Here is a 15,980-nt window from a genome sequence, read left to right on the forward strand (position 1 = left end):
TTTTCCAACAAGCGGGCCTGGCCTAGGGAGGATTTTAAATTGGGTTTCTTAGAAATTTTAATTACCACAACTCTAAAATATTGGTTTTAATTTGGTTTTATTCGGTGGGGTGTGTGGGTTTGTTTTTGTTTTTAAAAATGTTGTGAGCCGCCCTGAGTCCTTCGGGAGAAGGGCGGGATACAAATTGAATAAAATGAAAATGAAATGAAAATGAAATGTGCCAGTTAAATTCATGTTATCCTAACAACTCTGAGATTAGGCTGAGAGAAAGTGATTGCCCCAAGGGCACTTAATGAGCTGAAAACACTATGTAACATTAGGGATAGGCTTACATCCAAAACAAGCTGCTCTTCTTTTGTCCAGAAAAAATAAAGTAGCTTACTCGGGAACATTTTTGTCTTGTTTCACTTCTCTTCATTCTGTTACTTTGATCTTTAATTCATACAGTTTTATGTTATTTTGTCTCAAATCAAGGATTCTCTCTAGTGCTCTCTTGTCAGGTTACCCTGAATAGTTATTGCAACACATGTTTAGCTATCCTTAGCCTGGGAAGATTTAGGGAGTTAGGAAAAATGTAATTAATTTTACCTGTGAACTCTCCAAAAAATTTCTTGCACACAAGCCTCAAGAGGGGGCGGATATTTAATTTCAACTCTTCCTTGGTCAGATGAATTCCCAGTTCATCCAAAGTTCGAGGCAAGGTGGTATCTACATCTCCAACTACCTGTGCAAAATAGATGTAGAACAATAAATGAAAGATGAAAGTAGTGAAGATTATATTCATTGGAAGGAGTGACTATGTGATTTACACTGACAATATGAATATGACCCATACTTCCTCTCTTTGTTTCTGTCACTTTATTTTCTAAGCCAAGAACCAATAAACTATTATAGACTGAAGGGCTTCTGTTGTTCCAGAAAACCTATTAATTTAAAGATGATAACTGATGAATGAAGTCCTCTAAGCTGTACTTGGTTATGCCACTTACTGTTTAGATAATTTCTTTTTAATTCATAAGTAAAGCCCAAGCAAGTAGACCCTGGACAAATTTTGAAAAACTGGTACTGAACCTCCCAGATTCATGTAAAAGTCTTGTTTCTAAATTATGAAACATTATGGAAAAAAATATTACTTCCTAATTGGTCTAAAATGGTCTTAGAAAATGATTTACAATAAAAGATTAATGAAACGATTAATTATCAAAAGTAGAGTAAGGTATGAAATGGAAACCAGTAGCTTCTTCTTTGGCCCAAGTTAAAGAATTTCTTCTGAAACTGTTTCATAGATGGCATTTTTTTAGAAAATAAACTATCATGTATCAATAAGAAAATCTTTTTATGTTGGAATAGCTGTAAAGAAAATGATACATATTTCAATGTGTGATAGTTTTTTCCCCATTTGTTCTGGGTTGTTCTTGGATATTTCAAAAGTTATGAATCAAATAATTAATGTGTATCTACAGTTTGCTTTGCTGCATATATTTCTGGGCTCAATGCATATATTCTGTTTAAAAAAAAATCAGGGATATTTTTTCTGACTGCAGACTGAATATCTATAACTAAACACTGGAAAGATAAAAATATATAACTGGAGCTCTGGTTTCAGAACAATTGGCACACTGCCATAGAAGAGAAACTGCCTTACATTCTTTGCCTTCATGCTTGTCAAGCTTTCTTTAATATATGGTCTGATTTTACTTTTATGCTAATCAGGGGAACTGTGACTGATTTATGTCATAATGACCTGTTGTTTTTCTTTTTCACCTCCTTGCAGAGAAATTGGAGAGGAAAGGATTACAAGAGAATAAATAGTCACACAATGGGAAATATACATAAGAAGCAATGCACTTGCACTGGTAGTCCATGCACACACTCTGTTTTCAGCCAGAAAGCAATCTCCGTCAATTCAACAAGTTGCCAAATCCAATTGTGGCTGCTACACCAGGACTGCCTATATATGTAAGTGTTTTTGTTTTTTTAATAAAACCAAGAAAAGCAGTTTTGTTTCTGAGAAGAGACAAAGTAAAGGAATAAAGTATCTAAAATAACTGAAGGAATGTAAATTTGTTTACACTCCAACTTGTATACCAAAATCCTCTTCAGAGGGTCAGCTCTGGCTACCCTTCCTGCTAAAATGCAACATGTGGCTAATAAGGTGTAGGCCTTTTCGGTATTAGTCTTCTGACACAATAATGCCAGCCCAACTGAGGTATACCAGCATTATCTTCATTGTCTTGTCTGTGCTTGTAAAAGGCTTGTTATTTATCCCAGGCATTTTAATTCTGTAATATTTTTTTTTAAATTGCTGTGATTACCACATTTACTGTATTATTTTCAGGCATATTTAATATAATGTATGCTTTTGTCAACAATTTTAATGTATTTGAAAGTATCTTATATTTGAATAGTTTTATTTTGGCTATAAATTGCTTTAAAATAAAAATACATTAAAAGAAACAACCTGTCTTCTAATTTCCTCTTCTACCCAGATTGATGCATCCTCTCAAATTTGTTTGCTACATTGCAGGTTGTCTTTTCTGCTGCTATAGAACAATTCTCCATCAGAACATTTAACTGCTTGCTTTATTAAAAAGCTTTGTATATATAATCTCTTCCTGGAATGTTTTTATTCACTAGTTTATCCCTCACTATAGGAAGCAATATTAGTTTTTGAACTAAGGAAGAAAAACAACATTTTATTTTCTGAAGTTTATGCAAACAAGTCAGATGTCAGATAAAGAATCCCAGAGCTAAAAGGGTTTTTGGAAGTCTCCTTCCTAGATATAACCAGACAACTGCTGACAGATGGCTGTCATATTGCTGCTTTAAATACATATATCAAAGTAAAGTATACAACTGCTTGAGGCAAATATCACAAATGTTTTATTCTTGGAAATGAAGGAGAAGTTTCTTTTCTGCTCCATCTTTCTTCTTGAAATGACATGACTGCCATATTGTAAAAATAGCGCATATTTCCAATATTCCCAAACAAAAACATGAATACATTTTCCAGAGTTAAGAACATACCTGGGCCAGTATTTTGTAAAGAGGCTCAAGGATGAATTCCACAAAGCTTCGCTGGGAACTACTTGTTGGTGCTTTTTTAGTAAATTTTCTCCTAGAATGTACAAAATTATACATAACTGAACATGCATGACAGTTAAAAATCCTATTTTGGTATTGTACTAAGAGCCTTAGGAACATTCTAGCCATGTATCAAAGTAACTGGAAAACAAAACTCAAAAATACCCCCATTTTAATCTCCCAACCATATCGATCAGCGTAATAGTTACAATTTCATTCCCCCCCCCTCATGCATTGCTCTTGAATATCAGATGACTGAAATTGGAGATTAGATGCAAGGTGGAATGCAACCACAGCTATCAAAATCTCTCCTGGAATGACTTAGGTTCTGAATATCTGAAAAAGCAGTTTGATTTGCTTGTCAGGATAACCAGAAATGCATTTGTTCACATATATATACCTCAATAACTGTCTGGTTTGTCACAGCAACCAAACAGGGCAGGTACAGACTTCAACGGATAGTTAGGACTGCAGAAAAATCAATTGCAATCAGCCTGCCTTCCAGTGCAAGAGTCAGAAAAAGGGCTGAGAAAAATATCTACATCCTGGACATAATCTATTTCAACTTCTTCCCTCAGGACGCTACTATAGAGCACTGCATGCCAAAACAACTAGACATTTTTCCCCAATGCCATCACTCTGCTGAACACTTAGTTCCCACAGCACTATCTTATTTCTCATCTTTTCTCATCTTTCCTACTATCTTCTCCTATTGGTTTCTTATGATTTATTGTTGTTTGTAACTTATGATTGATTGTAACTATGATTATGGTCTATGACATTACTTGCTGTTTATATGTACACTGTGAGCTTATGCACGGGAGACACATTTCTTATATGTCTGATCACACTTGGCCAATAAAGAATTCTATTCTATTCTATTCTGTTCTGTTCCAATTTCTATTTCTATTAATATATTCCATTCCAATTCTGCAGGGATGTGCATTTACAGAAGAGAAAATCCTTTGCTCCCCTCATAGACCGAGATATCATTCACCTTACTTACTCACCATGTCAGCAAAAATACCACAAACTATCTCTGGCCAATTGTTTCTACCTTCTGGTGTTGTACCAATATGTTTAGGAACATTATAGCCATGTCTTAAAGTAACTGGAAAACAAAAACTCAACAATGCCCTCATTTCATTCCCCAATTCAATCTACCAGGAGAAATACACTCAGTTCTATCTACTAAGGAGTGTTGAACCAACAGGGTCCAGAACAGAGCCTTTTTTTGCCATGGCACTCAACCTCTGGAATATCATCCCCCCACCCTGAGATCAGATTGTCCCTGTCCCTATTGGCCTTCTGTAAAGCCTTGAATACTTGGTTCTGCATTCAAGGTTGGGGCCACAGGTGTGTAACAAAGCCCATTTGTTGTTGTGTTGATCAATTTTTAAAAAATTTTCTGGGCTGCTATGTTTTATCTTTTTCTATATATGTTTTAATCATTTTTAATATTGTTTATTGGTCAATATATAAACCTAATAAAATAAATAGATAAATAAAAATAACTGCTCCTTACGTCTTGGTATTGAAATAGATGTCTCCCCATAGTCGCTTAGCAAACTCCTGGTAATTGATGTCTCCTGTAATAAGCAAAAAGAAGTCGAATCTCATTTCAGTTCTAACAATCTGTACAACAGCCAATTTCTAGTAGTTTCTGTCTCTGTTCCACTCTAATGTAATGAGAAAATGAAGCAGAACTTAATGAGGACCTGCAATGAAAATGGAACTGCTGTTGCTTGAGGAGGAAAACTCTGAAGATATCATAGAATTCAAATTCTTCTTATGACTACCTTGAAATTTCTCCCTCAATAAGCAATTGGGCAATTTACAAAAAGTTGCAATCCTTCATGATGGATGTAAACTCTGACCATATTTCATCCTTAATGAAGGAAGCAACCTGGAATTAAAAGTCTGTGTGTTGTCTATATTTTAAAGCATCCTATTCGAATCTTTTTTACTAATGGCTTGTCTCTACCCATCACAAATTGAAATACTGTATTACTATCTGAAACTGAACATAGCAGACACGTATTACAACTCCAAATGTAAGGCTGCTTACTGATCAGAATTGGGAGACTATGAAAATTAGGTGTGTAGTTTGGTTGGCAAAAGAGACCAATATACGAAGGTGCAGAGGATCATAATGGCCCAAGAGCTTATATTTGTATATGTGCATATCATATACATCAGAGGTCACCACCTTTTGTTGGTTGGCAGACCGGAGGAAAAGGGAGGGGGAAGCATTTTATATGCGTGCATGCACATGTGCACTGGGCCACGATCAGGCGTGCACCGCAAAAGGGGCGGGGCTTGTGCCCGCAGTGCTGTTTTTGTGCCCCGCAGCACGGCAGTGGCCATTTTTGTGCTTTGCAGCACCACAGCAGCCCGTTTTTGTGCCCTGTAGCATGGCAGCGCCCCATTTTTGCACCCTGCAGCCCCCTGATGGTGCCCATTTTTGCACCCTACAGCGTGGCAGCAGCCCGTTTTCACGCCCCGAAGCACAGAAGACAAACTCAGGATCCAAAAAGATCTTGACAAACTTGAACAATAGGCCCTATCCAACAAAATGAGTTTCAATGTGGAGAAAAGCAAAGTTTTACATTTAGGCAGGAAAAGTCAAAGGTACAAGTACAGATTGGGCGAGACCTGGCTCAAAAACAATAACTGTGAGAGGGACCTTGGAGTCCTAGTGGACGATCACTTGACTCAGCAGCACCCAAAAAAGCTAATGCAATCCTGGGTTGTATAAACAGAGGCATAGAATCAAGTTCACGCAAAGTATTAGTACCACTTTATAAAACCCTACCTAGAATACCACACCTGGAATACTGCAGCCAATTTTGGTCACCATATCACAAAAAAGATGTTGAGAGTTTGAAAAAAAAATCAAAGAAGAGCAACTAAGATGAGTAAAGGCCTGGAGACTAAAACATATAAAGAACGGCTGCGGGGCTTGGGCTTGGCTAGCCTAAAGAAAAGAAGAAATAGGGGAGACATGATAGCAGTATTCCAGTATTTGAGGGGCCGCCACAAAGAAGAGGGGGGTCACGTTATTCACCAAACAGGGAAGGATGAGAAACAATGGTTGGAAACTGATCAAAGAGAGAAGCAACCTGGAACTAAGGAGAAACTTCCTGACAGTGAGGACAATCAACCAGTGGAACAGCTTGCCTCCAGAACTTGTGGGTGCTCCATCACTGGAGATTTTAAAGAAGAGACTGGACATTCACCTGTTTGAGACAGTATAGGTTCTCCTGCTTGGGCAGGGGGCTGGACTAGAAGACCTCCAAGGTCCCTTCCAGTTCTGCTCTATTCTACTCTACTCTACTCTGTTCTTTTCTAATATAGTATTTTTTCTTTCTTCTTTCATTTTTTTATATGAGAAACGTAAAAATGTTTGGGATGGTTAATATAAAGGACATTTATATTTTTATTATACATGTGGTTAATTATGGTTAAAAAGAACAGAAAATTTTGGGAAATAAATGTATATTAGTTTAAGAGGGATATGTATTTTAAGTAGTATACTATTTTCTTATTCTTTCTTTTTTCTTTTTTCTTTTTTAAGACATGATAAATGTAAAAGTGTTGGGATGCTTGTACAAAGAAAATAGACTTAAATATTTAAATGTAATCAACTTTGAGAAAATCTGAACTAGTAAGAATGTTTTGAACACTGTGGAGAAAACAAATTTAAATAAGAATTGTAAACAGGATTTATGATGAGGCAACCAAAATGACTAGATAGAAAAGAAGCATTATATGGATGTGATTATTATTTGTAGAAATGTTGGAAAAATCTTTATACTTAATTGTTACTTATCAAAATAATAAGAATTGTATTAATTCAAGGTTGGCAAAGAGAATATTATTGGAAGAAGAGAAAATCAAGCAAAGCTATTATGTGGATTATAGATTATAGAAACTAACTGTTAGTGATTGTTTAATATAAACCCAGACAACATGCTGTTTACCAAATATTATGGCAATTATGTTTAAAAAAATCAATAAAATATATTTTTAAAAAAGTTCTTATTCAATAATAGTTCTTTAGGTGTTCTCACACGGGATGCAAAGAGTTAAGGGGGAAAAAGATAATAAAGAAAGGCGCAGACGTACAAAGAAAAATACTTCAAAAGTCATTTGGAAAATTTAATATTCTATTATTTTGTAATCAACTGAACTTTAGTTTGAAAGATTTCCTAAATCTTTGCTCAGCAGCTTTTGGAACTTGTTTTTCATTTTAAAATATGGACAGATGGACAGCTAGTTAAAAGATTCTGAATAAAATAGCAAGACCTTGTAAATTTTAATACAGAGATGAACTTCTGAGAACACACTGCTCACTAAGTGATGAACAGAATCTCAACACTGTTTCTCAGGGAGCATCATAGTGAGGAATGTAGGCCATAGTCTTTAAAATCTACATGTGCTAAACTTTATGACAATGGAGGAACGTACAAGGATTATTTATTTATTCAAATAAAGTTTTCTTTAGGAGTTATGATCGGAACAGCAAACAAATCAGATTCCTGTCTCTGCTACCTTAAGCTATACAGCTCTATTATCAATAGAAGTCCTCTATTGCGGAGCTTGTTGAGTGTGATGCAAAATTTCCAACTGGTAAATCTAAATACTGTACATACAGACAATCCACACATCAAAACTGAAAAAATAAAAATGTAACAAATACTTACTTGGATAAAGAACATCTGGATTTTGCAATTGGACTTTTGGATAAGAGGATATCTTAACATACTTGACAGTTATTTTGTCCAACACTTACCATACATGTCAGCATATATCTTGGCAAAGGAACCCAGTGTGAAACAAATGCTATACTGAGAGCTGGCAAAACAGACATTGCCCAAAAGAGGTGAAAGGATCAGGTTTTCATCTGTGGAATACATGCTGAAAACAAGAAAATATAAAATCAATCAACTTCATCAAGAGAAACAGTAAGATAAATATGAACCTACATTAAAGCTTTTGCCAAAAGCTTTTTATTTTGAATTAATTAATATCAAGCTGCCAACTAAGAGACAAATTTTAATCAATGAAACTGAGATGTAAAAACAATGTTTACAGCAATAAGAAGTAAAATTATATGAGCATAAAATGAATTACATTCTAGGTGTAATTTTAAAATCATATATTATTTTTTAAAAATAACATATTATAAAATAGAGCCTTCCCAAATTCAACATTTAAAAAGTTTGATGTTTAAGGAAGCTTGATGTTCTGAATTGATAACTGTATTAAATGTTGAGGCAGCAGGATTCAAGCATTATCTATTACCAGCAGTCTCATTTCTATACCTGATTAACCCATTGACTTCATCCACTATGTGCCGCAGCTTATAATAGGCATCAGTAGGTGGCAGCTTCAGTTCTAATATCAGCCGGTCAATCTTGTTAATACACACTGTCACTGCCAATCTTTCCTGCACTGCATGCTTGATTAACCGCTCAGTGTTGAGCATGACCTAAAGGGAGACATAATAGATAAGGGCATTAAGAAGGACTTGCAGAATAAAACAGTGAACCTTATCTGATAGAGGAGCAGCCTACATAACAAGTATGCTCAACTGTAAGCTTGCTTGTCTAATCTAAGTATCTATCAATCTAATATAAATATTAAAATAAAGCTGTTCATTGTAACAGACAATGACTTTTCACAACATAAATCTCTATGCCACATAAAAAGTCAGCCAGTAAATAATGTAATTGTAGTGCATTATATTTTATAGTACACTGACACCTAAGCCTATGCAAACACAGAGAAAAAAGTCAGAAGGATGCCCTTACAAAAAAAAGCTACCCGTATTTGTATAATCTTTTCTATTTCTGCACTGGGCAATCTTTACGCTTGGATAAAACCTCATGTTTAACAGATTGAGCTACCAATTCAAACAACTCAATAGGAAGAGGAAGAAAGACACTTGGCTCTGTAGTCTTTCCTTGAAATTGTGAGAATAAAGATTTTAGAAACCATCTTGAGGCTCAAATGCCTGATTACTTAAAAAATCCATGTAAATTTTATTAATGTAATTCAAATGGTTCAGACTTTCTTGGCTCAAGATACCCTTAACGTCTTAGTAATTTTTTCTTAGTGCCCTAGTTCAAAATTGTGAACGACTATATCTCAAGCTGAAAGTTTACAATCCTGTGGCACTTTTGTGAGTTCACTGCAGTGCCCCAGTGCACCATGATAGTTTGGGAACGGTAAATATAACATGTTTCTTTTCCTGATCTGAGTAGATATTTGAAACAATAACTCTGCTTCTCCTTTTCATTTTGTACAATCATTTAGGCTGTAAACATCCTTCTTTCAGAATTTGGAAAGAAATAGCTGTGCTGGTTATAATTTTTAACAAAAGAACTTCCTTTCTGTCTAGACAATCTGTGTACAGCTAGTCCTCGACTTACAACAGTTCATATAGAAAGTTACAACATCAATGAAAAAAGTGACCACTTTTCACATTTACAACCATTACAGCATTCCCATGGTCATGTGATCAAAATTCAGATGTTTGACGTCTGACTCATACTTAGGACAGTTGGTGTCCTGGGGTCATGTGATCACTTTCTGAAAAGGAAGTAAATGAGGATGCCAGATTCTCTTAACAAACATGTTGCTAACTTAACAATTGCAATGATCCACTTAACAACTGTGGCAAAAAAGTCATAAAATGGGGCAAGACTCACTTAACAAATGTCTCACTTAGCAACAGAAATGTGGGGCTTAATTGAGATGGTAAGATAAGGACTACCTGTACTTGTTTATCTGCAATAGTGTGTCTTTTCCAATGGAAAAAATTGCAGCCTAAGAGAACACACATACTTACCCCCTCAGCTGCATCAATGAAAAGTACCACACCGTCAGAAATGCGAAGGCCTGCTGTGACCTCATCAGAGAAGTTTACATGGCCTTTAAGAGTTAAAAAATACGAAAAACACAATTAAAAAATGGAAAATCAGTACATATTTTTTGCTTAGGAAATGAGGTTAATTAGAACATGAGAAATCAATCTATTGTGCTTCAAAGCTTTGAACATTAGAAGTCAAAAGCATTTTTTACATCCCACAGTGAAAACAGAGAATACTGTTGACATCAAAATATTATAAAAGAGTGCTGATTTTCAGTGTCCAGAAATTCATGGAAACAAGTTCCCCTGGATCAATAAGAAGGAATTGGCTTGAACTTGTAGACGGAAATTTGTAGCTCTATGGTAGAATACCTGCAGACTTCATATAAGTAAGATCTAAAGTACAACTTATAATATCCCTAAGTAGGCTTAGGAAAAAACACACATTTAAAATCTTGGACATCTTAGCAGATAGATATGTTAAATTACAGAGACCAATGGTCTCATTCAGTGTTAATTGTACCTTCATTGCCAATGAATAGGGCTACGCCTGTATGAAAAATTGAAGATTTTCAAACTTTATCCAAGCACAATAACTCTCTGCCATTCATTAAAACTGAACTAGCCTTTAAAAATGCCACTATTTTAAGGAATCAATTCCTTAAAGTCAATGCAAGTCTCAAAGTAGTAGCACCATTTTCTTTAGGCTGGTCCAGAAGCCTGAAAATTATGAGATAGTATGATCATGTGAAATCCAAACATTTGTACCAAATACATTTTAAAAGATGTTAAAATTTTAACATCTATATGAAGCCACTAAGTGAAGTTATCCAATAGTCTGGGGAAGTATCAATTATGTTGATGGCACCCAATTTTATATTGCCAGCTCAGGCAGTATGGGAGACTATCAATGTCCTGTCCCAGTGCTTGGAATCTTGAAGGATCTGGATGGGACTATGGTTGAACTTTAATGAGATAGAGTTACTGTTTATACAAAGGGGTTCTCTCTCAATACCAATGTATCTCTGGATGGAAAGGCATTGCCTTAGAAATATCAAATCCATTGTAGGAGTGGCAGAATCTGGAGGCAGAGTCAAAAGAGGAATCAACCTAGAATCTCTATATAGCCATGAATAGATTACGCCTTGAATTCCATCGTCCCCTATCTTACATCAAGACAGTGCTAACATTAGTTGAGTAATTCTTGTGCATAGATATGGCTAGTAATAAATCAATTTTATTCCAAAAGTTTAATTGGAGCTTCACATTTGGTCCTGATTTTTCGTGCCTGATATTCATCATCTGGTAGTTCTCTTGGACTTATTGCTTATACTAGGAGAGCAGGTGGAGGCCATAGCTAAGGGGACCTTTCCCTGGCTTTGGGTAGTGCAACAATAGTGACCCATTTGGTGCAATAGGATTTAACCATCACCATTTGATTGGATTACTGCAATATACATTACATGGGATTGCCCTTGGAAGAAAATTTGGAAACCACAACTGATCCAGAAGGCAGTGATCTGCATTCTTATTGATACCTGACATTAGCAATTTGTAACAGAAATATTGCAACTGATTATGTTTCTGAGTGTAAATTAATATGCTGAGATTGACCTATAAAGACCTTCAAGGCATGCATTGGCTCCTGTATATCTACAGGACTGCCTTCTCCCAATTAAACTGGCCAGGCCTATCAGATCTTGTAGGAAACAGTGAAGAACACCAACACCAGGCAATACTGCTTTTTTGTAGCAGCCCCATTGTTTTGGAACGGCCTTTTACTAGAAATTAACCTCACCATCTCTTTAATAATAATTTTAGGAAATGATTAAAAATCAAATTATTTCAGAAAGTATTTTCATAATCTTGCTAATTTAATTTCGAGTTACTTTTATAATAACAATGTACTCATTTATTTATTGTACTTTGTGTTTTCTATGTAGATGTTTAAATTGTCATTTCACTGCATTCACTGTAGCCCACTAGACTTGTTTGAATATGACTGATATAAAGTATTTATTTATTTAATACAGAACTTCAAAAAAATGCAGATATCAAGAACTGCATGTCCTTAAGTATAAAAAATTGAGTTGTTGTGTGCCATATACAAATGTACCACCATTTTAAAAGATTTTATTTTTAAATATAGTAGGGTAAAAATTTATTAGACCAAATTTTTGCTGTTTTCTAGGTCTCTTGACAATTCAACTTACCAGGAGTATCCATGATATTGAAGAGAAATGATTTGCCCTTGGTGTCTGGGAGGACAATGGTCACTGGTGTGCTTTTAATCCCAACACCCCTCTGAAATGAAAACAAGATCATGATAGGGATGGAAATAACTCTTTAATATGAAACCAAGGATCACAATTTAGTATAGTGGATAGGAAGAAATGACAAGAGAATCAGCAAAAATCTGATGTCTGGCACTATAACACTAAAACATAAAACTAGAGATATGTTGTATGGTATTTGAGAACATGAAAACCCTTGAATCCCAAAGTAGATAACACTATGAGAACTTGGAACTTTTCTTCTAGATTTTGTATTATAGATAAGAGTGGAAATAAAACTCCCAGAATTTTCTTATATTTATCCATCCTAGGTGAGATCAGATTCCCCTTTCCTAAGAAAAACCAAAATAAAAGTGAAGAAAAGAACAATCAAAATAATGTTAAATTACAACATCTGCCTTTCTGGAAAATCTAAAGCAGAGGTCCCCAATCTTTTGGCACCAGGGACCGGTTCCATGGAGAAAGATTTTCCCCTGGACCAGAAAGTGTGTGGTTTTGTGTGCTGCCTGCATCCCACGGATGGCGCTTTGCTTGTTTGTGTGGCCCAGTTGCTGGCATGCTGTGACCTGGTACCGGTCCATGGACCGGGGGTTGGGGACCCCTGATCAAAAGCATTTGGAATTTTTAAATTTAAGGAAAAAAGGAAAGCAAAAAATACAGAAATGTATAGATTTATACACAGAAGGGGGGGAAAGGAAGATGTTTACTTGTAGAACTCATTGTCAGGAGGTTCTGTTGAGATAAATGGAACTTTCTTATGCAAATATTTGCATAAAAATACTAAATGTGGATTGGGATAGGGAACCTGTAGGATTCAAGATATTGCTGAAACAAAATTCCCACCAGTCTTAGTCTGCATAGCCATACTAGCTAGGATTACTGGGAATTATATTCCAGTAACAACTGAAGACCTACCTGTTCCTTGTTCCATAATTAGTTTTAAATTTAGAAACATTAACAGCAATAAGGGTTTTTATAAAGATACAGGGATAACCTGACAGGTTATTACAAAAGAAATATTGAATAAAACTGACATTCTGCCTGAGAATTTTTATGTCAGAATTGAAGCAAAATCTATTGTTGTCTGGTTTTATACAGTATTTTAATACCTCAAGACATAGTAGGAATATAATGAAACAGTTAATTCAGGACATTATGCAAGAGGAAAAGATGAGGGTGAAGGTTCGTTGTCCGAGTTTGTGTTAGTTTATGAACATTTCGTTACCAGGCTAGGTAACATCTTCAGTGGAGTTTAGGGGATCCCTAAAGTCTGCTGAAGATGTTACCTAGCCTGGTAATGAAACATTTGGAAACTAACCCCTAAGCTCAGACAATGAACCTTCACCCTCATTTTACACCTGAGCTACAGACATTCACCAAGATGAAAAGAATCACAGCTATAAAACTTTCAAAAGGTCGTAAGTCAACATGTATACCTAAATATACTTACCTCTTGCTCAGTGAATAGAATATCTGTATAGCAAAGCTGAAAAAATAAAATAGAAATAGCATCATTCAGACTGGATTAACTGAGGCAAAATATTTTCATCAGACATCTAAGTAACAATAAATATTGCTTTCTTTACTTCTGCTTTTCCAATCTGTCCTCAATAAGTCATATAAGACAGCGGTCCCTAACCCCTGGTCTGTGGATTGGTACCTGGCCGTGGCATGCCAGCAACCAGTCCGCACAAACAAGCAAAGCCCCATCTGTGGGATGCAGGCAATTTACAAAACCCCATCCCCTCCAGTCTGCGGAAAAACCTCTCTCCATGTAACCGGTCCCTGGTACCTAAAAGGCTGGGAACCTCTGACATAAGAGGTCTCAGTCTTGTGAAACTGTGCTGTGTGAGAGAGAAGGGCCCAAAATGACCATCGAATTTCCATGGCAGAGAATAAACTTGAACCTGTGACTTCTGGTACAAAAATCCCAAGGCCTGGATTATAATGGATTATGTAATTGGACAATTGATCACTTTTATATACTTTTTATATAAAAAACATTTTATATGCTTTACCATATACCAATTTCCCATAAAAAATGAAACAGCATCATGGAACTTACATCCTGGTCGTATCGCTTCCTGATCTCAGGATGTGTCTGTTCTACCAGGCAATCCACAAAACAAGTCTAAAGGCATTAGAAAAGGAAAAAAGGAAAAGGAAAAAAGAAATAATTTGCTAACTAGTTAAAATACACCGTCCAAGAAATATAATGATTGATTAAATGGCTCTTTTTACAGTTAGAAACAAGATGACCCAACGTTCTGGGATAACAACTAAGCAGAATGGGAGCGGGGAGTGTTAAAAAAGTCAAGATATTATTGGGACTATCATTTTCAATTTTCTCTCTCTGTCTCTGTCTTTCTCACTCATTCACAGATACACACACACACATATTCTGTGGATATTCTTGTTTCATATATTTCAGAGGTATATTAAACATTAAAACCTATTAAAATCTCTTCAGACTTTTCTATTAAGCATACTGTGTATGCCACTAATGTTAAAAGCTGTTCTCAAACCCATAATTGTAAGAGTTGGAAGGAAGTATTTAGACCATCAAGTTCAACAGTACAGGAAACCAGTTTACAGTATCTTCATTGGTCCATCTGTCTAATAAAAAGGAGCTTTCCCTTTCTCTGTTTCTAGTAAAAAAAAAAAGCTTTCATAATATTCAAAATGTTATGAAAAGCAATGTAAGCTTTTACTAAATTATTTAAAAACACACAATTCGTTTCAAATTAATTAAAAACCTGAGACATCAGATTTAACTCTATGATGAATAATAAAGCTTAGAATGATTTCACAGATTCTTTATTACCTTTATTAAATAAACTAGCCGACCCTGTGAGTGAACATTTTAATTGATGCTCACCTTGCCATGGTGTAGGTGTCCACAAAGTGTAACATTCCGGATCAATTCTGAGTTGTCCATCAAATCTGCAAGAAAACTAAGAGAAAAAGATCAAAGAGAGGAAAAAATTGTTAATGATGATCATTGCCAAGGAAAATTTCCTTACAGATGCATTGATCTCCCACTTCATCCTTGTTAGAGATGGAAATCATTACAGCCTTATCAGTTTTTGAGAATCAATACTTTGCAGTTATCTATTTAAATTAACCCCCCAATACTGGAGTGATAAGGATATATTTCCCCAAAATCTCTTCACAAAGTGGAAAAGTTTTTCTCATATTAAAATGTACACTAGGGCAAGATTATTGCCCTATTGAACTGAGATGGGAAGAGAGCAATATTTTCTATATTAATATTAATTAAAATTCAATGAAATTTATTTGTTTTTAATACTTTAACTTATAATTCATGTTGACAATATTCTGCATTTCCTCATTTCTCTTTCATATTACTGGCCTCCTGCAGCAAACATTGAGAGTGGGGAATAAAATCTGCTATAGTACTGATTGTAAGTTCTGCAGATACTGAGATAAGCAGGAAAGAGTTAGCATATGACAAAGAACTGATGATTGGTAAACAAAAAATGAGTACAATATAAAGGGTAGACATTAAAACAATGTATGAGTGCAAGGATAATTACATAAAATAGATTAAGGGGCTGATACTTAGAAGAGTAGTGCAGTAACACAAGAACATAATGCAAATTAAAATGGATACTGTAACAACTAAATCTTTTAGTGGCCAATTTGTAAAGAAGCTGTGCAGAAAAGAACAGAAAGAAGCAAAAACAGTAGTAAGAGTTGGAGGG

The 15,980-nt window shown here is 35.3% G+C and overlaps 1 protein-coding gene across 1 annotated transcript in view; it reads right to left on the reverse strand.

Moving 5' to 3' along the window:
- Nucleotides 1–15,980, reverse strand: part of EFTUD2 (elongation factor Tu GTP binding domain containing 2) — a 35,680-nt gene that overhangs the window by 17,204 nt on the left and 2,496 nt on the right. The window contains exons 5-14 of the mRNA XM_015814625.1: nt 15,134–15,209; nt 14,321–14,386; nt 13,706–13,741; nt 12,175–12,265; nt 9,941–10,023; nt 8,412–8,578; nt 7,880–8,004; nt 4,610–4,673; nt 3,028–3,118; nt 589–724 (exon numbers count right to left, since the gene is read on the reverse strand). Coding sequence (XP_015670111.1) covers nt 589–724; nt 3,028–3,118; nt 4,610–4,673; nt 7,880–8,004; nt 8,412–8,578; nt 9,941–10,023; nt 12,175–12,265; nt 13,706–13,741; nt 14,321–14,386; nt 15,134–15,209 — 935 coding nt within the window. The remainder of the gene's footprint in view (nt 1–588; nt 725–3,027; nt 3,119–4,609; nt 4,674–7,879; nt 8,005–8,411; nt 8,579–9,940; nt 10,024–12,174; nt 12,266–13,705; nt 13,742–14,320; nt 14,387–15,133; nt 15,210–15,980) is intronic.

Source organism: Protobothrops mucrosquamatus, unplaced genomic scaffold (genome assembly GCF_001527695.2).
Source record: "Protobothrops mucrosquamatus isolate PMUCROS unplaced genomic scaffold, P.Mucros_1.0 scaffold269, whole genome shotgun sequence".
Taxonomy (NCBI): domain Eukaryota; kingdom Metazoa; phylum Chordata; class Lepidosauria; order Squamata; family Viperidae; genus Protobothrops; species Protobothrops mucrosquamatus.